This window comes from Taudactylus pleione, unplaced genomic scaffold (genome assembly GCF_031769625.1).
Source record: "Taudactylus pleione unplaced genomic scaffold, aTauple2 ptg000173l, whole genome shotgun sequence".
Classification (NCBI taxonomy): Eukaryota; Metazoa; Chordata; class Amphibia; order Anura; family Myobatrachidae; genus Taudactylus; species Taudactylus pleione.
In genome coordinates, this window is record NW_028284575.1 from 3,036,965 (window position 1) to 3,064,120 (window position 27,156).

The 27,156-nt window shown below is 39.2% G+C and overlaps 1 protein-coding gene across 1 annotated transcript in view; it reads left to right on the forward strand.

The window, feature by feature from the left end:
• Positions 1-27,156, forward strand: part of ANKAR (ankyrin and armadillo repeat containing) — a 101,791-nt gene that overhangs the window by 19,135 nt on the left and 55,500 nt on the right. Inside the window, 3 exon segments of the mRNA XM_088475491.1 lie at positions 15,327-15,507; positions 23,144-23,366; positions 25,419-25,463. Of these exon segments, the coding sequence (XP_088331617.1) occupies positions 15,327-15,507; positions 23,144-23,366; positions 25,419-25,463 (449 nt within the window).

Below are 27,156 nucleotides of genomic sequence, written 5' to 3' on the forward strand. Positions count from 1 at the left end.
CTCTATAGTTACCGTGTCATTGTGTTCTCTATAGTTACCTGTCATTGTGTTCTCTATAGTTACCGTGTCATTGTGTTCTCTATAGTTACCAAGTCATTGTGTTCTCTATAGTTACCCTGTCATTGTGTTCTCTATAGTTACCCTGTCATTGTGTTCTCTATAGTTACCCTGTCATTGTGTTCTCTATAGTTACTGTCATTGTGTTCTCTATAGTTACCCTGTCATTGTGTTCTCTATAGTTACCCTATCATTGTGTTCTCTATAGTTACCTGTCATTGAGTTCTCTATAGTTACCCTGTCATTGTGTTCTCTATAGTTACCAAGTCATTGTGTTCTCTATAGTTACCCTGTCATTGTGTTCTCTATAGTTACCCTGTCATTGTGTTCTCTATAGTTACCCTGTCATTGTGTTCTCTATAGTTACTGTCATTGTGTTCTCTATAGTTACCCTGTCATTGTGTTCTCTATAGTTACCCTGTCATTGTGTTCTCTATAGTTACCCTGTCATTGTGTTCTCTATAGTTACCCTGTCATTGTGTTCTCTATAGTTACCGTGTCATTGTGTTCTCTATAGTTACCCTGTCATTGTGTTCTCTATAGTTACCCTGTCATTGTGTTCTCTATAGTTACCGTGTCATTGTGTTCTCTATAGTTACCGTGTCATTGTGTTCTCTATAGTTACCGTGTCATTGTGTTCTCTATAGTTACCCTGTCATTGTGTTCTCTATAGTTACCCTGTCATTGTGTTTTCTATAGTTACCTGTCATTGTGTTCTCTATAGTTACCCTATCATTGTGTTCTCTATAGTTACCCTGTCATTGTGTTCTCTATAGTTACCGTGTCATTGTGTTCTCTATAGTTACCTGTCATTGTGTTCTCTATAGTTACCCTATCATTGTGTTCTCTATAGTTACCGTGTCATTGTGTTCTCTATAGTTACCCTGTCATTGTGTTCTCTATAGTTACCCTGTCATTGTGTTCTCTATAGTTACCCTGTCATTGTGTTCTCTATAGTTACCGTGTCATTGTGTTCTCTATAGTTACCCTGTCATTGTTTTCTCTATAGTTACCCTATCATTGTGTTCTCTATAGTTACCCTGTCATTGTGTTCTCTATAGTTACCGTGTCATTGTGTTCTCTATAGTTACCCTATCTTTGTGTTCTCTATAGTTACCGTGTCATTGTGTTCTCTATAGTTACCCTGTCATTGTGTTCTCTATAGTTACCCTGTCATTGTGTTCTCTATAGTTACCCTGTCATTGTGTTCTCTATAGTTACCGTGTCATTGTGTTCTCTATAGTTACCCTGTCATTGTGTTCTCTATAGTTACCGTGTCATTGTGTTCTCTATAGTTACCGTGTCATTGTGTTCTCTATAGTTACCGTGTCATTGTGTTCTCTATAGTTACCTGTCATTGTGTTCTCTATAGTTACCTGTCATTGAGTTCTCTATAGTTACCCTGTCATTGTGTTCTCTATAGTTACCGTGTCATTGTGTTCTCTATAGTTACCGTGTCATTGTGTTCTCTATAGTTACCGTGTCATTGTGTTCTCTATAGTTACCCTGTCATTGTGTTCTCTATAGTTACCGTGTCATTGTGTTCTCTATAGTTACCCTGTCATTGTGTTCTCTATAGTTACCCTGTCATTGTGTTCTCTATAGTTACCTGTCATTGTGTTCTCTATAGTTACCCTGTCATTGTGTTCTCTATAGTTACCTGTCATTGTGTTCTCTATAGTTACCCTATCATTGTGTTCTCTATAGTTACCGTGTCATTGTGTTCTCTATAGTTACTGTCATTGTGTTCTCTATAGTTACCGTGTCATTGTGTTCTCTATAGTTACCGTGTCATTGTGTTCTCTATAGTTACCGTGTCATTGTGTTCTCTATAGTTACCCTGTCATTGTGTTCTCTATAGTTACTGTCATTGTGTTCTCTATAGTTACCGTGTCATTGTGTTCTCTATAGTTACCCTGTCATTGTGTTCTCTATAGTTACCTGTCATTGTGTTCTCTATAGTTACTGTCATTGTGTTCTCTATAGTTACCGTGTCATTGTGTTCTCTATAGTTACCCTGTCATTGTGTTCTCTATAGTTACCGTGTCATTGTGTTCTCTATAGTTACCGTGTCATTGTGTTCTCTATAGTTACCGTGTCATTGTGTTCTCTAAAGTTACCCTGTCATTGTGTTCTCTATAGTTACCCTATCATTGTGTTCTCTATAGTTACCCTGTCATTGTGTTCTCTATAGTTACCCTGTCATTGTGTTCTCTATAGTTACCCTGTCATTGTGTTCTCTATAGTTACCCTATCATTGTGTTCTCTATAGTTACCGTGTCATTGTGTTCTCTATAGTTACCCTGTCATTGTGTTCTCTATAGTTACCGTGTCATTGTGTTCTCTATAGTTACCCTGTCATTGTGTTCTCTATAGTTACCCTATCATTGTGTTCTCTATAGTTACCCTGTCATTGTGTTCTCTATAGTTACCCTGTCATTGTGTTCTCTATAGTTACCTGTCATTGTGTTCTCTATAGTTACCCTATCATTGTGTTCTCTATAGTTACCGTGTCATTGTGTTCTCTATAGTTACTGTCATTGTGTTCTCTATAGTTACCGTGTCATTGTGTTCTCTATAGTTACCCTGTCATTGTGTTCTCTATAGTTACCGTGTCATTGTGTTCTCTATAGTTACCGTGTCATTGTGTTCTCTATAGTTACCGTGTCATTGTGTTCTCTATAGTTACTGTCATTGTGTTCTCTATAGTTACCGTGTCATTGTGTTCTCTATAGTTACCCTGTCATTGTGTTCTCTATAGTTACCGTGTCATTGTGTTCTCTATAGTTACCGTGTCATTGTGTTCTCTATAGTTACCGTGTCATTGTGTTCTCTATAGTTACTGTCATTGTGTTCTCTATAGTTACTGTCATTGTGTTCTCTATAGTTACCCTGTCATTGTGTTCTCTATAGTTACCGTGTCATTGTGTTCTCTATAGTTACCGTGTCATTATGTTCACTATAGTTACCCTGTCATTGTGTTCTCTATAGTTACCTGTCATTGTGTTCTCTATAGTTACCCTGTCATTGTGTTCTCTATAGTTACCCTGTCATTGTGTTCTCTATAGTTACCCTGTCATTGTGTTCTCTATAGTTACCCTGTCATTGTGTTCTCTATAGTTACCTGTCATTGTGTTCTCTATAGTTACCGTGTCATTGTGTTCTCTATAGTTACCCTGTCATTGTGTTCTCTATAGTTACTGTCATTGTGTTCTCTATAGTTACCGTGTCATTGTGTTCTCTATAGTTACCCTGTCATTGTGTTCTCTATAGTTACCCTATCATTGTGTTCTCTATAGTTACCGTGTCATTGTGTTCTCTATAGTTACCCTGTCATTGTGTTCTCTATAGTTACTGTCATTGTGTTCTCTATAGTTACCGTGTCATTGTGTTCTCTATAGTTACCCTGTCATTGTGTTCTCTATAGTTACCCTATCATTGTGTTCTCTATAGTTACCCTGTCATTGTGTTCTCTATAGTTACCGTGTCATTGTGTTCTCTATAGTTACCCTGTCATTGTGTTCTCTATAGTTACCGTGTCATTGTGTTCTCTATAGTTACCCTGTCATTGTGTTCTCTATAGTTACCGTGTCATTGTGTTCTCTATAGTTACCCTGTCATTGTGTTCTCTATAGTTACCGTGTCATTGTGTTCTCTATAGTTACCCTATCATTGTGTTCTCTATAGTTACCGTGTCATTGTGTTCTCTATAGTTACCCTATCATTGTGTTCTCTATAGTTACCCTGTCATTGTGTTCTCTATAGTTACCCTGTCATTGTGTTCTCTATAGTTACCCTGTCATTGTGTTCTCTATAGTTACCTGTCATTGTGTTCTCTATAGTTACCCTGTCATTGTGTTCTCTATAGTTACCGTGTCATTGTGTTCTCTATAGTTACCCTGTCATTGTGTTCTCTATAGTTACTGTCATTGTGTTCTCTATAGTTACCCTGTCATTGTGTTCTCTATAGTTACTGTCATTGTGTTCTCTATAGTTACCGTGTCATTGTGTTCTCTATAGTTACCCTGTCATTGTGTTCTCTATAGTTACCGTGTCATTGTGTTCTCTATAGTTACCGTTTCATTGTGTTCTCTATAGTTACCCTGTCATTGTGTTCTCTATAGTTACCCTGTCATTGTGTTCTCTATAGTTACTGTCATTGTGTTCTCTATAGTTACCGTGTCATTGTGTTCTCTATAGTTACCGTGTCATTGTGTTCTCTATAGTTACCGTGTCATTGTGTTCTCGATAGTTACCGTGTCATTGTGTTCTCTATAGTTACCGTGTCATTGTGTTCTCTATAGTTACTGTCATTGTGTTCTCTATAGTTACTGTCATTGTGTTCTCTATAGTTACCCTGTCATTGTGTTCTCTATAGTTACCGTGTCATTGTGTTCTCTATAGTTACCGTGTCATTGTGTTCACTATAGTTACCCTGTCATTGTGTTCTCTATAGTTACCTGTCATTGTGTTCTCTATAGTTACCCTGTCATTGTGTTCTCTATAGTTACCCTGTCATTGTGTTCTCTATAGTTACCCTGTCATTGTGTTCTCTATAGTTACCTGTCATTGTGTTCTCTATAGTTACCTGTCATTGTGTTCTCTATAGTTACCGTGTCATTGTGTTCTCTATAGTTACCCTGTCATTGTGTTCTCTATAGTTACTGTCATTGTGTTCTCTATAGTTACCGTGTCATTGTGTTCTCTATAGTTACCCTGTCATTGTGTTCTCTATAGTTACCCTATCATTGTGTTCTCTATAGTTACCGTGTCATTGTGTTCTCTATAGTTACCCTGTCATTGTGTTCTCTATAGTTACTGTCATTGTGTTCTCTATAGTTACCGTGTCATTGTGTTCTCTATAGTTACCCTGTCATTGTGTTCTCTATAGTTACCCTATCATTGTGTTCTCTATAGTTACCCTGTCATTGTGTTCTCTATAGTTACCCTGTCATTGTGTTCTCTATAGTTACCGTGTCATTGTGTTCTCTATAGTTACCCTGTCATTGTGTTCTCTATAGTTACCGTGTCATTGTGTTCTCTATAGTTACCCTATCATTGTGTTCTCTATAGTTACCGTGTCATTGTGTTCTCTATAGTTACCCTGTCATTGTGTTCTCTATAGTTACCCTGTCATTGTGTTCTCTATAGTTACCGTGTCATTGTGTTCTCTATAGTTACCTGTCATTGTGTTCTCTATAGTTACCGTGTCATTGTGTTCTCTATAGTTACCCTGTCATTGTGTTCTCTATAGTTACCTGTCATTGTGTTCTCTATAGTTACCCTATCATTGTGTTCTCTATAGTTACCCTGTCATTGTGTTCTCTATAGTTACCTGTCATTGTGTTCTCTATACTTACCCTATCATTGTGTTCTCTATAGTTACCCTGTCATTGTGTTCTCTATAGTTACCCTGTCATTGTGTTCTCTATAGTTACCCTGTCATTGTGTTCTCTATAGTTACCCTGTCATTGTGTTCTCTATAGTTACCCTGTCATTGTGTTCTCTATAGTTACCGTGTCATTGTGTTCTCTATAGTTACCCTGTCATTGTGTTCTCTATAGTTACCCTGTCATTGTGTTCTCTATAGTTACCCTGTCATTGTGTTCTCTATAGTTACCCTGTCATTGTGTTCTCTATAGTTACCCAGTGTTTTATTTATGTATACAATATATTGTGGTCACTTGTATTATAAAATACTTCCAGTTGCAATTCAGTGTATTTTTTTCTTCTTTTACTTCTGTTTCTTTTTTTTATTACTTAATATCATTGTGTTCTCTATAGTTACCCTGTCATTGTGTTCTCTATAGTTACCCTATCATTGTGTTCTCTATAGTTACCGTGTCATTGTGTTCTCTATAGTTACCCTATCATTGTGTTCTCTATAGTTACCGTGTCATTGTGTTCTCTATAGTTACCCTGTCATTGTGTTCTCTATAGTTACCCTATCATTGTGTTCTCTATAGTTACCGTGTCATTGTGTTCTCTATAGTTACCCTATCATTGTGTTCTCTATAGTTACCCTGTCATTGTGTTCTCTATAGTTACCCTGTCATTGTGTTCTCTATAGTTACCCTGTCATTGTGTTCTCTATAGTTACCCTGTCATTGTGTTCTCTATAGTTACCCTGTCATTGTGTTCTCTATAGTTACTGTCATTGTGTTCTCTATAGTTACCGTGTCATTGTGTTCTCTATAGTTACCCTGTCATTGTGTTCTCTATAGTTACCGTGTCATTGTGTTCTCTATAGTTACCGTGTCATTGTGTTCTCTATAGTTACCCTGTCATTGTGTTCTCTATAGTTACCCTGTCATTGTGTTCTCTATAGTTACTGTCATTGTGTTCTCTATAGTTACCGTGTCATTGTGTTCTCTATAGTTACCGTGTCATTGTGTTCTCTATAGTTACCGTGTCATTGTGTTCTCGATAGTTACCGTGTCATTGTGTTCTCTATAGTTACCGTGTCATTGTGTTCACTATAGTTACCCTGTCATTGTGTTCTCTATAGTTACCTGTCATTGTGTTCTCTATAGTTACCCTGTCATTGTGTTCTCTATAGTTACCCTGTCATTGTGTTCTCTATAGTTACCCTGTCATTGTGTTCTCTATAGTTACCTGTCATTGTGTTCTCTATAGTTACCCTGTCATTGTGTTCTCTATAGTTACCGTGTCATTGTGTTCTCTATAGTTACCGTGTCATTGTGTTCTCTATAGTTACCCTATCATTGTGTTCTCTATAGTTACCCTGTCATTGTGTTCTCTATAGTTACCGTGTCATTGTGTTCTCTATAGTTACCCTATCATTGTGTTCTCTATAGTTACCCTATCATTGTGTTCTCTATAGTTACCCTATCATTGTGTTCTCTATAGTTACCCTGTCATTGTGTTCTCTATAGTTACCGTGTCATTGTGTTCTCTATAGTTACCCTGTCATTGTGTTCTCTATAGTTACCCTGTCATTGTGTTCTCTATAGTTACCCTGTCATTGTGTTCTCTATAGTTACCCTGTCATTGTGTTCTCTATAGTTACCCTGTCATTGTGTTCTCTATAGTTACCCTGTCATTGTGTTCTCTATAGTTACCCAGTGTTTTATTTATGTATACAATATATTGTGGTCACTTGTATTATAAAATACTTCCAGTTGCAATTCAGTGTATTTTTTTCTTCTTTTACTTCTGTTTCTTTTTTTTATTACTTAATATCATTGTGTTCTCTATAGTTACCCTGTCATTGTGTTCTCTATAGTTACCCTATCATTGTGTTCTCTATAGTTACCGTGTCATTGTGTTCTCTATAGTTACCCTGTCATTGTGTTCTCTATAATTACCCTGTCATTGTGTTCTCTATAGTTACCCTGTCATTGAGTTCTCTATAGTTACCATGTCATTGTGTTCTCTATAGTTACCCTGTCATTGTGTTCTCTATAGTTACCCTGTCATTGTGTTCTCTATAGTTACCCTTTCATTGTGTTCTCTATAGTTACCCTGTCATTGTGTTCTCTATAGTTACCCTGTCATTGTGTTCTCTATAGTTACCGTGTCATTGTGTTCTCTATAGTTACCGTGTCATTGTGTTCTCTATAGTTACCGTGTCATTGTGTTCTCTATAGTTACCTGTCATTGTGTTCTCTATAGTTACCCTATCATTGTGTTCTCTATAGTTACCTTGTCATTGTGTTCTCTATAGTTACCGTGTCATTGTGTTCTCTATATTTACCCTGTCATTGTGTTCTCTATAGTTACCGTGTCATTGTGTTCTCTATAGTTACCGTGTCATTGTGTTCTCTATAGTTACCCTGTCATTGTGTTCTCTAAAGTTACCCTATCATTGTGTTCTCTATAGTTACCCTATCATTGTGTTCTCTATAGTTACCCTATCATTGTGTTCTCTATAGTTACCTGTCATTGTGTTCTCTATAGTTACCCTATCATTGTGTTCTCTATAGTTACCCTGTCATTGTGTTCTCTATAGTTACCGTGTCATTGTGTTCTCTATATTTACCCTGTCATTGTGTTCTCTATAGTTACCCTGTCATTGTGTTCTCTATAGTTACCCTGTCATTGTGTTCTCTATAGTTACCGTGTCATTGTGTTCTCTATAGTTACCCTGTCATTGTGTTCTCTATAGTTACCCTGTCATTGTGTTCTCTATATTTACCCTGTCATTGTGTTCTCTATATTTACCCTGTCATTGTGTTCTCTATAGTCACCATGTCATTGTGTTCTCTATAGTTACCGTGTCATTGTGTTCTCTATAGTTACCTGTCATTGTGTTCTCTATAGTTACCCTATCATTGTGTTCTCTATAGTTACCCTGTCATTGTGTTCTCTATAGTTACCGTGTCATTGTGTTCTCTATAGTTACCTGTCATTGTGTTCTCTATAGTTACCCTATCATTGTGTTCTCTATAGTTACCGTGTCATTGTGTTCTCTATAGTTACCTGTCATTGTGTTCTCTATAGTTACCCTATCATTGTGTTCTCTATAGTTACCGTGTCATTGTGTTCTCTATAGTTACCCTGTCATTGTGTTCTCTATAGTTACCGTGTCATTGTGTTATCTATAGTTACCGTGTCATTGTGTTCTCTATAGTTACCCTGTCATTGTGTTCTCTAAAGTTACCCTATCATTGTGTTCTCTATAGTTACCCTATCATTGTGTTCTCTATAGTTACCGTGTCATTGTGTTCTCTATAGTTACCCTATCTTTGTGTTCTCTATAGTTACCGTGTCATTGTGTTCTCTATAGTTACCGTGTCATTGTGTTCTCTATAGTTACCCTGTCATTGTGTTCTCTATAGTTACCCTGTCATTGTGTTCTCTATAGTTACCGTGTCATTGTGTTCTCTATAGTTACCCTGTCATTGTGTTCTCAATAATTACCTGTCATTGTGTTCTCTATAGTTACCCTGTCATTGTGTTCTCTATAGTTACCCTGTCATTGTGTTCTCTATAGTTACCCTGTCATTGTGTTCTCTATAGTTACCCTGTCATTGTGTTCTCTATAGTTACCCTGTCATTGTGTTCTCTATAGTTACCCAGTGTTTTATTTATGTATACAATATATTGTGGTCACTTGTATTATAAAATACTTCCAGTTGCAATTCAGTGTATTTTTTTCTTTTTTTACTTCTGTTTCTTTTTTTTATTACTTAATATCATTGTGTTCTCTATAGTTACCCTGTCATTGTGTTCTCTATAGTTACCCTATCATTGTGTTCTCTATAGTTACCGTGTCATTGTGTTCTCTATAGTTACCCTGTCATTGTGTTCTCTATAGTTACCCTATCATTGTGTTCTCTATAGTTACCGTGTCATTGTGTTCTCTATAGTTACCGTGTCATTGTGTTCTCTATAGTTACCCTGTCATTGTGTTCTCTATAGTTACCCTGTCATTGTGTTCTCTATAGTTACCCTGTCATTGTGTTCTCTATAGTTACCCTGTCATTGAGTTCTCTATAGTTACCATGTCATTGTGTTCTCTATAGTTACCTGTCATTGTGTTCTCTATAGTTACCCTGTCATTGTGTTCTCTATAGTTACCTGTCATTGAGTTCTCTATAGTTACCATGTCATTGTGTTCTCTATAGTTACCTGTCATTGTGTTCTCTATAGTTACCCTGTCATTGTGTTCTCTATAGTTACCGTGTCATTGTGTTCTCTATAGTTACCGTGTCATTGTGTTCTCTATAGTTACCCTATCATTGTGTTCTCTATAGTTACCTGTCATTGTGTTCTCTATAGTTACCTGTCATTGTGTTCTCTATAGTTACCCTATCATTGTGTTCTCTATAGTTACTGTCATTGTGTTCTCTATAGTTACCTGTCATTGTGTTCTCTATAGTTACCCTATCATTGTGTTCTCTATAGTTACTGTCATTGTGTTCTCTATAGTTACCGTGTCATTGTGTTCTCTATAGTTACCCTGTCATTGTGTTCTCTATAGTTACCCTGTCATTGTGTTCTCTATAGTTACCCTATCATTGTGTTCTCTATAGTTACCCTGTCATTGTGTTCTCTATAGTTACCGTGTCATTGTGTTCTCTATAGTTACTGTCATTGTGTTCTCTATAGTTAACCTGTCATTGTGTTCTCTATAGTTACCGTGTCATTGTGTTCTCTATAGTTACCCTGTCATTGTGTTCTCTATATTTACCGTGTCATTGTGTTCTCTATAGTTACTGTCATTGTGTTCTCTATAGTTAACCTGTCATTGTGTTCTCTATAGTTACCGTGTCATTGTGTTCTCTATAGTTACCCTGTCATTGTGTTCTCTATAGTTACCCTGTCATTGTGTTCTCTATAGTTACCCTGTCATTGTGTTCTCTATAGTTACTGTCATTGTGTTCTCTATAGTTACCGTGTCATTGTGTTCTCTATAGTTACCGTGTCATTGCGTTCTCTATAGTTACCGTGTCATTGCGTTCTCTATAGTTACCGTGTCATTGCGTTCTCTATAGTTACCCTGTCATTGTGTTCTCTATAGTTACCCTGTGATTGTGTTCTCTATAGTTACTGTGTCATTGTGTTCTCTATAGTTACCCTGTCATTGTGTTCTCTATAGTTACCGTGTCATTGTGTTCTCTATAGTTACCCTGTCATTGTGTTCTCTATAGTTACCCTATCATTGTGTTCTCTATAGTTACCCTATCATTGTGTTCTCTATAGTTACCCTGTCATTGTGTTCTCTATAGTTACCGTGTCATTGTGTTCTCTATAGTTACCGTGTCATTGTGTTCTCTATAGTTACCGTGTCATTGTGTTCTCTATAGTTACCGTGTCATTGTGTTCTCTATAGTTACCGTGTCATTGTGTTCTCTATAGTTACCGTGTCATTGTGTTCTCTATAGTTACCCTATCATTGTGTTCTCTATAGTTACCCTGTCATTGTGTTCTCTATAGTTACCCTGTCATTGTGTTCTCTATAGTTACCTGTCATTGTGTTCTCTATAGTTACCCTATCATTGTGTTCTCTATAGTTACCCTGTCATTGTGTTCTCTATAGTTACCCTGTCATTGTGTTCTCTATAGTTACCCTGTCATTGTGTTCTCTATAGTTACCCTGTCATTGTGTTCTCTATAGTTACCCTATCATTGTGTTCTCTATAGTTACCCTGTCATTGTGTTCTCTATAGTTACCGTGTCATTGTGTTCTCTATAGTTACCGTGTCATTGTGTTCTCTATAGTTACCTGTCATTGTGTTCTCTATAGTTACCCTATCATTGTGTTCTCTATAGTTACCGTGTCATTGTGTTCTCTATAGTTACCCTGTCATTGTGTTCTCTATAGTTACCCTGTCATTGTGTTCTCTATAGTTACCCTGTCATTGTGTTCTCTATAGTTACCCTGTCATTGTGTTCTCTATAGTTACCCTGTCATTGTGTTCTCTATAGTTACCCTGTCATTGTGTTCTCTATAGTTACCCTATCATTGTGTTCTCTATAGTTACCCTGTCATTGTGTTCTCTATAGTTACCGTGTCATTGTGTTCTCTATAGTTACCGTGTCATTGTGTTCTCTATAGTTACCGTGTCATTGTGTTCTCTATAGTTACCCTATCATTGTGTTCTCTATAGTTACCGTGTCATTGTGTTCTCTATAGTTACCCTGTCATTGTGTTCTCTATAGTTACCCTGTCATTGTGTTCTCTATAGTTACCCTGTCATTGTGTTCTCTATAGTTACCCTGTCATTGTGTTCTCTATAGTTACCCTGTCATTGTGTTCTCTATAGTTACCCAGTGTTTTATTTATGTATACAATATATTGTGGTCACTTGTATTATAAAATACTTCCAGTTGCAATTCAGTGTATTTTTTTCTTCTTTTACTTCTGTTTCTTTTTTTTATTACTTAATATCATTGTGTTCTCTATAATTACCCTGTCATTGTGTTCTCTATAGTTACCCTGTCATTGTGTTCTCTATAGTTACCCTGTCATTGTGTTCTCTATAGTTACCCTGTCATTGTGTTCTCTATAGTTACCCTGTCATTGTGTTCTCTATAGTTACCCTGTCATTGAGTTCTCTATAGTTACCATGTCATTGTGTTCTCTATAGTTACCTGTCATTGTGTTCTCTATAGTTACCCAGTCATTGTGTTCTCTATAGTTACCCTGTGATTGTGTTCTCTATAGTTACCCTGTCATTGTGTTCTCTATAGTTACCCTGTCATTGTGTTCTCTATAGTTACCTGTCATTGAGTTCTCTATAGTTACCCTGTCATTGTGTTCTCTATAGTTACCCTGTCATTGTGTTCTCTATAGTTACCCTGTCATTGTGTTCTCTATAGTTACCCTGTCATTGTGTTCTCTATAGTTACTGTCATTGTGTTCTCTATAGTTACCCTGTCATTGTGTTCTCTATAGTTACCGTGTCATTGTGTTCTCTATAGTTACCCAGTGTCATTGTGTTCTCTATAGTTACCCTGTCATTGTGTTCTCTATAGTCACCATGTCATTGTGTTCTCTATATTTACCCTGTCATTGTGTTCTCTATAGTCACCATGTCATTGTGTTCTCTATAGTTACCGTGTCATTGTGTTCTCTATAGTTACCGTGTCTTTGTGTTCTCTATAGTTACCGTGTCATTGCGTTCTCTATAGTTACCGTGTCATTGCGTTCTCTATAGTTACCGTGTCATTGCGTTCTCTATAGTTACCCTGTCATTGTGTTCTCTATAGTTACCCTGTGATTGTGTTCTCTATAGTTACCGTGTCATTGTGTTCTCTATAGTTACCCTGTCATTGTGTTCTCTATAGTTACCGTGTCATTGTGTTCTCTATAGTTACCCTGTCATTGTGTTCTCTATAGTTACCGTGTCATTGTGTTCTCTATAGTTACCCTGTCATTGTGTTCTCTATAGTTACCCTGTCATTGTGTTCTCTATAGTTACCGTGTCATTGTGTTCTCTATAGTTACCCTGTCATTGTGTTCTCTATAGTTACCGTGTCATTGTGTGTTCTCTATAGTTACCCTGTCATTGTGTTCTCTATAGTTACTGTCATTGTGTTCTCTATAGTTACTGTCATTGTGTTCTCTATAGTTACCGTGTCATTGTGTTCTCTATAGTTACCGTGTCATTGTGTTCTCTATAGTTACCGTGTCATTGTGTTCTCTATAGTTACCGTGTCATTGTGTTCTCTATAGTTACCGTGTCATTGTGTTCTCTATAGTTACCCTGTCATTGTGTTCTCTATAGTTACCCTGTCATTGTGTTCTCTATAGTTACTGTCATTGTGTTCTCTATAGTTACCGTGTCATTGTGTTCTCTATAGTTACCGTGTCATTGTGTTCTCTATAGTTACCGTGTCATTGTGTTCTCTATAGTTACCGTGTCATTGCGTTCTCTATAGTTACCGTGTCATTGCGTTCTCTATAGTTACCGTGTCATTGCGTTCTCTATAGTTACCCTATCATTGTGTTCTCTATAGTTACCCTGTGATTGTGTTCTCTATAGTTACCGTGTCATTGTGTTCTCTATAGTTACCCTGTCATTGTGTTCTCTATAGTTACCCTGTCATTGTGTTCTCTATAGTTACCCTGTCATTGTGTTCTCTATAGTTACCGTGTCATTGTGTTCTCTATAGTTACCCTGTCATTGTGTTCTCTATAGTTACCCTGTCATTGTGTTCTCTATAGTTACCCTGTCATTGTGTTCTCTATAGTTACCCTGTCATTGTGTTCTCTATAGTTACCCTGTCATTGTGTTCTCTATAGTTACCCTGTCATTGTGTTCTCTATAGTTACCCCTGTCATTGTGTTCTCTATAGTTACCGTGTCATTGTGTTCTCTATAGTTACCCTGTCATTGTGTTCTCTATAGTTACCCTGTCATTGTGTTCTCTATAGTTACCCTGTCATTGTGTTCTCTATAGTTACCTGTCATTGTGTTCTCTATAGTTACCATGTCATTGTGTTCTCTATAGTTACCCTGTCATTGTGTTCTCTATAGTTACCCTGTCATTGTGTTCTCTATAGTTACCATGTCATTGTGTTCTCTATAGTTACCATGTCATTGTGTTCTCTATAGTTAACGTGTCATTGTGTTCTCTATAGTTAACGTGTCATTGTGTTCTCTATAGTTACCCTGTCATTGTGTTCTCTATAGTTACCCCTGTCATTGTGTTCTCTATAGTTACCCTGTCATTGTGTTCTCTATAGTTACCGTGTCATTGTGTTCTCTATAGTTACCCTGTCATTGTGTTCTCTATAGTTACCCTGTCATTGTGTTCTCTATAGTTACCCTGTCATTGTGTTCTCTATAGTTACCTTGTCATTGTGTTCTCTATAGTTACCCTGTGATTGTGTTCTCTATAGTTACCTTGTCATTGTGTTCTCTATAGTTTCCTGTCATTGTGTTCTCTATAGTTACCCTGTCATTGTGTTCTCTATAGTTACCGTGTCATTGTGTTCTCTATAGTTACCTGTCATTGCGTTCTCTATAGTTACCTGTCATTGAGTTCTCTATAGTTACCGTGTCATTGTGTTCTCTATAGTTACCCTGTCATTGTGTTCTCTATAGTTACCGTGTCATTGTGTTCTCTATAGTTACCGTGTCATTGCGCTCTCTATAGTTACCGTGTCATTGCGTTCTCTATAGTTACCTTGTCATTGTGTTCTCTATAGTTACCCTGTGATTGTGTTCTCTATAGTTACCTGTCATTGTGTTCTCTATAGTTACCCTGTCATTGTGTTCTCTATAGTTACCCTGTCATTGTGTTCTCTATAGTTACCCTGTCATTGTGTTCTCTATAGTTACCCTGTCATTGTGTTCTCTATAGTTACCCTGTCATTGTGTTCTCTATAGTTACCCTGTCATTGTGTTCTCTATAGTTACCGTGTCATTGTGTTCTCTATAGTTACCCTGTCATTGTGTTCTCTATAGTTACCGTGTCATTGTGTTCTCTATAGTTACCGTGTCATTGTGTTCTCTATAGTTACCCTGTCATTGTGTTCTCTATAGTTACCGTGTCATTGTGTTCTCTATAGTTACCGTGTCATTGTGTTCTCTATAGTTACCGTGTCATTGTGTTCTCTATAGTTACCCTATCATTGTGTTCTCTATAGTTACCGTGTCATTGTGTTCTCTATAGTTACCCTGTCATTGTTTTCTCTATAGTTACCCTGTCATTGTGTTCTCTATAGTTACCCTGTCATTGTGTTCTCTATAGTTACCCTGTCATTGTGTTCTCTATAGTTACCGTGTCATTGTGTTCTCTATAGTTACCTGTCATTGTGTTCTCTATAGTTACCTGTCATTGTGTTCTCTATAGTTACCATGTCATTGCAATCCAGCTGGAAGACTTTTACCAGACAATGCTGACAAAGCAGTGGTGGGGATCTATGAATGGAATAATGAGCATACTGAAGCCCAAGCGGCTCCCACTTTCTGACGTCCAGCTCCATGAGCAGTTCAAGAAAATATTTGGTTATAAAAAGGCCATTAAGTGCAAGGTAGGTTACATGGTAACTTGGTGTTGGGATATTTTGAAAAAAAACAAACTTGAAACATATTGGGTTTAACACTGAATCGCCCGCGGGCATCTGAACTGGCACTGCCCCCATCCCTCTGTATGCAAGAGCTGCCGTCATTACTATTATTGGGCCGTATACCTACCCCATTCTAGGTGCCGCAGATCCTTCTGCAACGGGCGTTATCTCAGCATACCCACAGCTCAGAATATGGTGTCATTCTGACAACACGCTCACAGCAGTCCCTCGAGACGGTTCCCTATTGTATGTGCCCAGTTGACACCCAGAAACGCCCCATTTCATGGCTGGAGCAAAACGTCAGAGTCCGTCTGATCGCTTAGAGATACGCAAAGATGCGCTTGTTCCAAACAGCACACGCACTCACAGGCCCATCGTAACTTCCGTCGTCATTATCACAATATATCTGATTTTGAAACTCATTTGGTCTCCTGGGGTTTTGTAACGTTGTTTTGCACCAAAACCATTTCTACATAGTAAATTCTTAATTTTATAGATATTGGTTGAGCTTAAATAAAAATAAAAACTAAATGTATCAGATGTATCAGTGTTGTTTTGTTTTTCACAGAATATAATATAAAAGGTCTGAGAGCAATAGGCGCTCTCACATACAACAGAGATAGAGAACATGTAGCAGAGAGATTTGTGAGAGACGTATGAATTAGCCCTTTAGATATTTTGTTTTCACTTTATAATATTTTTAGGGGCCGATGTATCAGGTGCAATTTTGCTGAAAATCCTTAATTTGCATGACTGAAGTTTGCACTGTATGAAGAATGTACAGCAGGAGATCTGTGGCCCCTCTACTTTCAGTTGGCATCGCAGTTCCCCGTGGTTGCTCATATTTAGTGTGCACAGCATTCTGGGGGGCGATTCCGGCGCTGATAGATTCCCCCCCCGAACTCTAAACCTAACCCTACTCCCCTAGTGCCTAAACCTAACCCTCTTCCCCCTATTGCCTAATCCTAACCCTCCTTCCCCAGTACCTAACCCCTAACCCTCCCACTAACCCCACTACTTACCCGTCGGGATGCCGGCACCAGGATTCTGACAGGTGTCGGGATTCAGGCGCTGGTATTCTAAGCACCGGCATCCCACTTGCCCGGGATTATGACCGCATCCCTGTACAACACACACATAGACTATTGTGACAAGAATCACATAGACCGGAGTAAAATCCAACAGATGTTTATTTTCTCACCACAGGCAGATATACAGGTCAGTGCAGTGTTCATAGGCAAGATGTTATAGCAGGTACACAGAATCTTCCTTACAGCAACACAGTTCTTTTAGTGGACCCTCAGGTCCAGGATCCCTAACACTAGTCACACCCGTGCCTATAACCTGGGCGACTAATTCACTGTCAGGATCATTGTGGATTTGCACTGACACAACTTTAAAGACAGATAACAGGTGCTACTAATTAGCCTTGCTTTGTGGCTTACAACTGACCCCAGGATAACCTGGACTGGACTCAGGATCTCATTCAGAGCCGGACGCTATTTGCGCTCGCTCGTTCAGAAAAAGGGGCTGGCTATTTAAATTGACCGTTCGCTCTTTGCGGTCTGTTGACGCCTCCATGTCTGAACGAGTGAACAAAACATGCGGTCGTTATTTAGAAAAAAACGCCCCCTGGCAGCTCGCATCATACGTCATCTCCGCTATTTATTAGATTAATCGAGTACATCGAAAGGCGTATGAACTGCTCGCTATACTCCCTTAAAACGCCCGTTTTGACCTTTTGGCACGCCTGCGTTCTGGTCTCCACTCCCCGTTTTCAAGCACCTTCCCCTGTTACCACCCACAAACGCCTCATCCTGTCACTCAAAATAGCAGGCATTCGTTATTTTACGAGCACACGATTTTCGACCGCACTGTCTGGTTCGCGCATGCGTACTAAAACTCGTACGTATGCGCAGTTGTGCGAACATCGCTCGGAGCGAACGAGCGGCCGCTTACGAGCGGCTCTGAATCAGGCCCTCATTACCATGCTGTTTATTGCTCCATCTCTGCACAAACCTGCTGCTCCACATTAACCTCATGTGAAAGCATACTGTCCCTGTCACACTATGTACAGCACACACATACACTATATACAGCACACGTATACACTATGTACAGCACACGTATACACTATGTACAGCACACACATATACACTATGTACAGCACACATATACACTATGTACAGCACACATATACACTATGTACAGCACACACATATACACTATGTACAGCACACACATATACACTATGTACAGCACACATATACACTATGTACAGCACACATATACACTATGTACAGCACACACATATACACTATGTACAGCACACATATACACTATGTACAGCACACACATATACACTATGTACAGCACACACATATACACCATGTACAGCACACACATATACACTATGTACAGCACACACATATACACTATGTACAGAACACATATACACTATGTACAGCACACACATATACACTATGTACAGCACACACATATACACTATGTACAGCACACACATATACACTATGTACAGCACACACATATACACTATGTACAGCACACACATATACACTATGTACAGCACACACATATACACTATGTACAGCACACACATATACACTATGTACAGAACACATATACACTATGTACAGCACACACATATACACTATGTACAGCACACACATATACACTATGTACCGCACACACATATACACTATGTACAGCACACACATATACACTATGTACAGCACACATATACACTATGTACAGCACACATATACACTATGTACAGCACACACATATACACTATGTACAGCACACACATATACACTATGTACAGCACACACATATACACTATGTGCAGAACACATATACACTATGTACAGCACACACATATACACTATGTACAGCACACACATATACACTATGTACAGCACACACATATACACCATGTACAGCACACACATATACACTATGTACAGCACACACATATACACTATGTACAGAACACATATACACTATGTACAGCACACACATATACACTATGTACAGCACACACATATACACTATGTACAGCACACACATATACACTATGTACAGCACACACATATACACTATGTACAGCACACACATATACACTATGTACAGAACACATATACACTATGTACAGCACACACATATACACTATGTACCGCACACACATATACACTATGTACCGCACACACATATACACTATGTACAGCACACACATATACACTATGTACAGCACACATATACACTATGTACAGCACACACATATACACTATGTACAGCACACACATATACACTATGTACAGCACACATATACACTATGTACAGCACACACATATACACTATGTACAGAACACATATACACTATGTACAGCACACACATATACACTATGTACAGCACACATATACACTATGTACAGCACACATATATACACTATGTACAGCACACACATATACACTATGTACAGCACACACATATACACTATGTACAGCACACACATATACACTATGTACAGCACACACATATACACTATGTACAGCACACACATATACACTATGTACAGCACACACATATACACTATGTACAGCACACACATACACTATATACAGTACACACATATACACTATGTACAGCACACATATACACTATGTACAGCACACATATACACTATGTACAGCACACATATACACTATGTACAGCACACACATATACACTATGTACAGCACACACATATACACTATGTACAGCACACACATATACACTATGTACAGCACACACATATACACTATGTACAGCACACACATATACACTATGTACAGCACACACATATACACTATGTACAGCACACACATACACTATGTACAGCACACACATATACACTATGTACAGCACACACATATACACTATATACAGCACACACATATACACTATGTACAGCACACACATATACACTATGTACAGCACACACATATACACTATGTACAGCACACACATATACACTATGTACAGCACACACATATACACTATATACAGCACACACATATACACTATGTACAGCACACACATATACACTATGTACAGCACACACATATACACTATGTACAGCACACACATATACACTATATACAGCACACATATACACTATGTACAGCACACATATACACTATGTACAGCACACATATACACTATGTACAGCACACATATACACTATGTACAGCACACACATATACACTATGTACAGCACACACATATACACTATGTACAGCACACACATATACACTATGTACAGCACACACATATACACTATGTTCAGCACACATATACACTATGTACAGCACACACATATACACTATGTACAGCACACACATATACACTATGTACAGCACACACATATACACTATGTACAGCACACACATATACACTATGTACCGCACACACATATACACTATGTACAGCACACACATATACACTATGTACAGCACACACATATACACTATGTACAGCACACACATATACACTATGTACAGCACACACATATACACTATGTACAGCACACACATATACACTATATACAGCACACACATATACACTATGTACAGCACAACACATATACACTATGTACAGCACACATATATGCACTATGTTCAGCACACATATACACTATGTACAGCACACACATATACACTATGTTCAGCACACACATATACACTATGTACAGCACACACATATACACTATGTACAGCACACACATATACACTATGTACAGCACACACATATACACTATATACAGCACACACATATACACTATGTACAGCACACATATACACTATGTACAGCACACATATACACTATGTACAGCACACACATATACACTATGTACAGCACACACATATACACTATATACAGCACACACATATACACTATGTACAGCACACATATACACTATGTACAGCACACATATACACTATGTACAGCACACACATATACACTATGTACAGCACACACATATACACTATGTACAGCACACACATATACACTATGTACAGCACACATATACACTATGTACAGCACACACATATACACTATGTACAGCACACACATATACACTATGTACAGAACACATATACACTATGTACAGCACACACATATACACTATGTTCAGCACACACATATACACTATGTACAGCACACACATATACACTATGTACAGCACACACATATACACTATGTACAGCACACACATATACACTATGTACAGCACACACATACACTATATACAGTACACATATACACTATGTACAGCACACATATACACTATGTACAGCACACATATACACTATGTACAGCACACACATATACACTATGTACAGCACACACATATACACTATGTACAGCACACACATATACACTATGTACAGCACACATATACACTATGTACAGCACACACATATACACTATGTACAGCACACACATATACACTATGTTCAGCACACACATATACACTATGTACAGCACACACATATACACTATGTACAGCACACACATACACTATATACAGTACACATATACACTATGTACAGCACACATATACACTATGTACAGCACACACATATACACTATGTACAGCACACACATATACACTATGTACAGCACACATATACACTATGTACAGCACACACATATACACTATGTACAGCACACATATACACTATGTACCGCACACATATACACTATGTACAGCACACACATATACACTATGTACCGCACACACATATACAATATGTACAGCACACACATATACACTATGTACAGCACACATATACACTATGTACAGCACACATATACACTATGTACAGCACACACATATACACTATGTACAGCACACATATACACTATGTACCGCACACACATATACACTATGTACAGCACACACATATACACTATATACAGCACACACATATACACTATGTACAGCACACACATATACACTATGTACAGCACACACATACACTATATACAGTACACACATATACACTATGTACAGCACACACATATACACTATGTACAGCACACATATACACTATGTACAGCACACATATACACTATGTACAGCACACACATATACACTATGTACAGCACACACATATACACTATGTACAGCACACACATATACACTATGTACAGCACACACATATACACTATGTACAGCACACACATATACACTATGTACAGCACACATATACACTATGTACAGCACACACATATACACTATGTACAGCACACACATATACACTATGTGCAGCACACACATATACACTATGTACAGCACACACATATACACTATGTGCAGCACACATATACACTATGTACAGCACACACATATACACTATGTACAGCACACACATATACACTATGTACAGCACACATATACACTATGTACAGCACACATATACACTATGTACAGCACACACATATACACTATGTACAGCACACATATACACTATGTACCGCACACACATATACACTATGTACAGCACACACATATACACTATATACAGCACACACATATACACTATGTACAGCACACACATATACACTATGTACAGCACACACATACACTATATACAGTACACACATATACACTATGTACAGCACACACATATACACTATGTACAGCACACATATACACTATGTACAGCACACATATACACTATGTACAGCACACACATATACACTATGTACAGCACACACATATACACTATGTACAGCACACACATATACACTATGTACAGCACACACATATACACTATGTACAGCACACACATATACACTATGTACAGCACACACATATACACTATGTACAGCACACATATACACTATGTACAGCACACACATATACACTATGTGCAGCACACACATATACACTATGTACAGCACACACATATACACTATGTGCAGCACACATATACACTATGTACAGCACACACATATACACTATGTACAGCACACACATATACACTATGTACAGCACACATATACACTATGTACAGCACACATATACACTATGTACAGCACACACATATACACTATGTACAGAACACATATACACTATTGTAGAAATTGGCTTACAAAGGAACAACTCTTGACACCGTTTTCAGATGGCTTTTTCTCACAAATGTTATCACAGCACTTTTGTACATAGTCTTCATTCTAGCACCCTGCACCTGTGCAGTTCTTCTATACTGCCTGGGGTCTAGCTCTCTGCTATAGTGCTTCTAGCACACTCAGTTACTGCTACAAACTACTGAAATAAAGCAGTTTATGTGCTAGAAGCACCAGAGCAGAGAGCGACACCCCAGGCAGGATGGTGGAACTGCACGGGTTTTAATAGGTTCAGGGTTCTAGAAAGAAGACTATGTACATATGAGATGGTTTCCTGCCACTAGCTATGCCCCACCAGCCCTTCTCTATCTTCTGGCTGCTAGTCAGCGTCATGTTTGGTTAATGAAAAACGACAGTTTTACAATCATGTGGTTAATATAATTCATTCTAATTGTCTTGTAGAATTTACCTTTTGGACTAAGAGCGGCCGCAGAGCGAGGACTGGCCGCCATCTTTTATACCTTTTGCCGCAAAACACCTGTTTCTGGTCTCAATGTTCTCGATGACGCCGGCTACTCCATTTTACACCACGCTGCTATACACAACAAGGCGTTCATCGTATCACAGTTAGCAAAAGCCGGATTGAATTTAAATCAACGTCGCCGCGATAGTTATTCAACACAAGGCGAGTTTGTCCTATTTTATCTTCTAGTATAACAATTACCTGTTGGACTATTGCGTGTATTTTTCTTCTTACATTTTATTAGGTTTCTATATGAGTTATGTTCTCTTTACAGACTTTTCTGGCTAAATGAATTGACCTTTATAAATAGTTAGAATAATAATAATTGGAGGTTATATTACCAAAGAGAGAGTGAATCTTAATTTATATTCCTGCAGGCTCTCTTCAATTAGGTGATTAACAAATGAAACAAGCCGGCCTCATTGATTAATGTGACTTTATATCAGTTCCTTTGCCACAAACAAATGCTAAACCTAAATACAGAATAAGCGAAATTCCGGAATAAACATACAAGCACAGGGATCGCTACCCATGGAGGAGTGTTGAAGTCACTCAAGTCATCGCGCCATAGTGCGCAAAAAGGATGGATATATGAGGACACACCTATGCGAGGGAATGGGTATGATATGCCGGTGCATGAGATGCTGGCGGCTTCAACTACCGGCGTCGGAATCCCAATTGTGCCGAATCCCGACAGGGGCCGGTAAGTACCCTAACCCTCCCGCTCCCCCCCCTAACCCTCCTTTGGTGGTGCCTAACCATAACCTTCCCCCGATGGTCCCTAACACTGACCCCCCCCCTTCCCACAGCCTATACCTAATCCTCCCCGGGTGGTGCCTAACCCTAGCCCTCCCCTAACCCTAACCCACCCGGTAGGTCCTAAACCTATCTCCCCCATCCCCGGGCTAAGGCTAGTATACTGTATACTTACCCTCGGGATATCGTCGTTTGGATTGCTGACGTCATTATCATGATCTCTTCGGGATCGTGGTGTCGGCTTCCTGACGAGCATCGGGATCTCCGCGTCGGTATACCAGCGTCCGGCATCCCATCCACCATCATCGTAACCGCATCCCCTATGCAAGTTACCACTTGCTCCACCTTGTGAAAAATGGCAATAAATGAAATTCATGGTATAGGTCACAAGTCAGTGGGCTTCTCGCCACGTGAGCAGGTCGTGATCTGCTTTTAGTTTGTTAATGTTTTGATGTTTCGTATTGTACTACACTGTTGTAGATCTTTTAAATAAGGCTAGGAAGTTATCAGGAATAAAAATGGTCACATAAAATATAGTTTCTTATGGATATAGGGATAAAAACCTGATTTCTCACAATTGTGGATAGATTTTTTTACACATCTCTTGGTGCAATAAAATAAATATATTGCATTTTTATGTAAAAATCTACAAAATAGAAGATTTATGGGGCCCAAATATCTAACCTGTATCGGGGCAATTCCCCTTTCTGCCATGGTCGGGGGGTTCAGAGAAATCCAACATGTCGGACAATCTCGACTCCCCCGATTCCGACCTGACAATGGTTGGAATCAACGAGTCTGGGTTTTTTAACATGATGATTTTCCCCGATTCCTTGACGGATTGCGGATCATCGATGTACACCGATTGGCAGAACGGGAAATCGTTAGATGTATGGGCCCGCATGACTTGAACTTGTCCAGATGGAAATTGAAATGATTTAACTATGAAGTAATGAAAGTCGGTTGTGTTAAAAAAAAATTTGAGACTATGGGCTGATTGGGATGTACACCAGGGAAGCGTTTTATAGCAGCATTAGAATAATGTCACAGATGTTTGACCACCAATAGATGCATGACACAAATGCAGCTGCACCCAATTAGCATCAGCAACTATATGGTCCTAATTGCACCACTGTTTGTAAAGAACTTTCTTTAATAGTGATAGATAAACAGTTCTGTGTTGTTCGCCCCTCTCATAGATATATAAGTCTCCCCTCTCATAGAAACATAGGAAAATATAGCTCCAAAGCCATATTATAGAGACTTGGGGGCTCGTCCGGCAATAATTATATGGAGTCTTGTGCATGGATTTCCATGTTGACTGAAACTGATGGAACAGGAAGACTGCGCTCTTACACCAGTCTCTATATGAATCCTAGTTCGTACATTCACCGTGTTTAGTATGTAAAGTTTTAAACAATTTTTCATTCAGAATTGTTAATGTTTTTGTTCTTGCAGGAAAAATAAGTATTCAGAATACGGAAACTGTTGCTGAAAGAACTGGTAAGTTTTTGCTGACAATTAAACTTCTCTTTACCACTATCCATCCATTTACATTGATGACAGTATTGGGTCCCTGGGATAGCTAGCCAAAATGAAATAGCAGATGCAGAATGTTAGTAAAAGTAATAATGATATTGGTATTGTGACAATAAACAATTGAAGGACAACTCACATATTTATTTTTACATGAGCAGGCTAGAGGAGATTACACTTGCCATGCTTATAGCACCATGGTCGTAACTAGGAATGTGCAAGAGGTGGCGCTACACAGTGCACAAGGCCATGGGTGCCGCACTGTGGCTGCCCCTGTGGCACCTGTAATTGGCTTGCAGGGTGCCTGGAATTGCACACTGAATCCTAGACAGCAACCAGAGATCTTCCTGCGCGTCCTTAGTAGGCGACTGTCCCTTAGCTTTCTGGTTCTGGCCCCCTCTACGGTATGACATTACGTGGACAGGTAGGCGGTGATGGAGTGGCTATTATATAAATCTTGTCATCATCTCTAATCAGATTCCTTGGTCTTTAAAACCAATCCCTAAAACCAGTCCGCAATCCTTATACTTAGGGCTTGATTTAGACCCGCTCGCTAGTTGCGGCCGCTCGCTCCCAGCGTATGGAAATTCAGCTAAGTGACGTCAAGGCAGGCGATGGCACAGCAAGGCATAAGCACGCCCACTATGTCTGGGTGAGCGATCACCTTTTGTTTCTAGACACCCACCAGCCTGTCTTTAGCTGCCCACTTGCGTACGTCATCTCCAGGAAGTATATACAACCATCGGTACATCGGGATCCATCAAATCTGACCGCAGCGCTTGCGGTTGTCTGTACCCTACCACAAGCACTGCAAGCAGTTCAGTGTAAAAATCACCCTGGTGACGTGAACTATGACGCTGCCTGTTAATTATGCACGTCCCAGAAATGGCGTGAAAACACTCTGGCACACCTGCGTCCGCAACTCCACTCCCCCATTACTACTGGCCTGCCCCTGTTACCACCCACAAACGGCCTCTCCTGACACTCATTCCACTGGGCTGTCTTTGCTGGGCGAGCGAGAAATTTGCGATCGCTCGTACTAGTTTGCGCACGCACACTGCAAACTACATGCATGCGCACATTAGTGAACATCGTTTGCAACGAGCGGCCGCTTGCTAGCGACCGGCTCTGAATGAGCTCCTTAGTCCCTAATTGTATGGCAGATGAAGAGATCAAGAAATTGGTGACAATTGTCAGTATAGGTGAATTGGCTTCTAGACAAGTGGTTCCCATATTATACATACTCTATACAGTACAATCTAGAACAGGTCTCTGAGCTCAGGGCCTGATTCAGACCCAAACGCTGTTTGAGAGCGCTCGCTATGAATCAGGGCATCCCTGTTTTTTTCTAAAGACGGCCTTCTGGCTGCTCGCTAAGCTGTGGGTGACCACCCACAGCTTTAGCGAGTGGCCAGGTGATGGGGCTTGCGACGAGACCCTTGTGGTAGAGTCTCGTTCCCGCAAGCCCCAGTGAGCTTTCGGCTCTAATAGAGCCGGAATCTCACCCACTGACATCACTCGTGATGTCAGTGGGGCCGCCCCCAAACGGCAGGCGTTCCTTCGGGTACGCCTCCGTTTGGACACCAACCCCCTGCCCGCCCGCCTCCAAAACGGGGCAAGCTGTCAATCACAATCGACAGCTGCCCCTCTTTGGTATGAG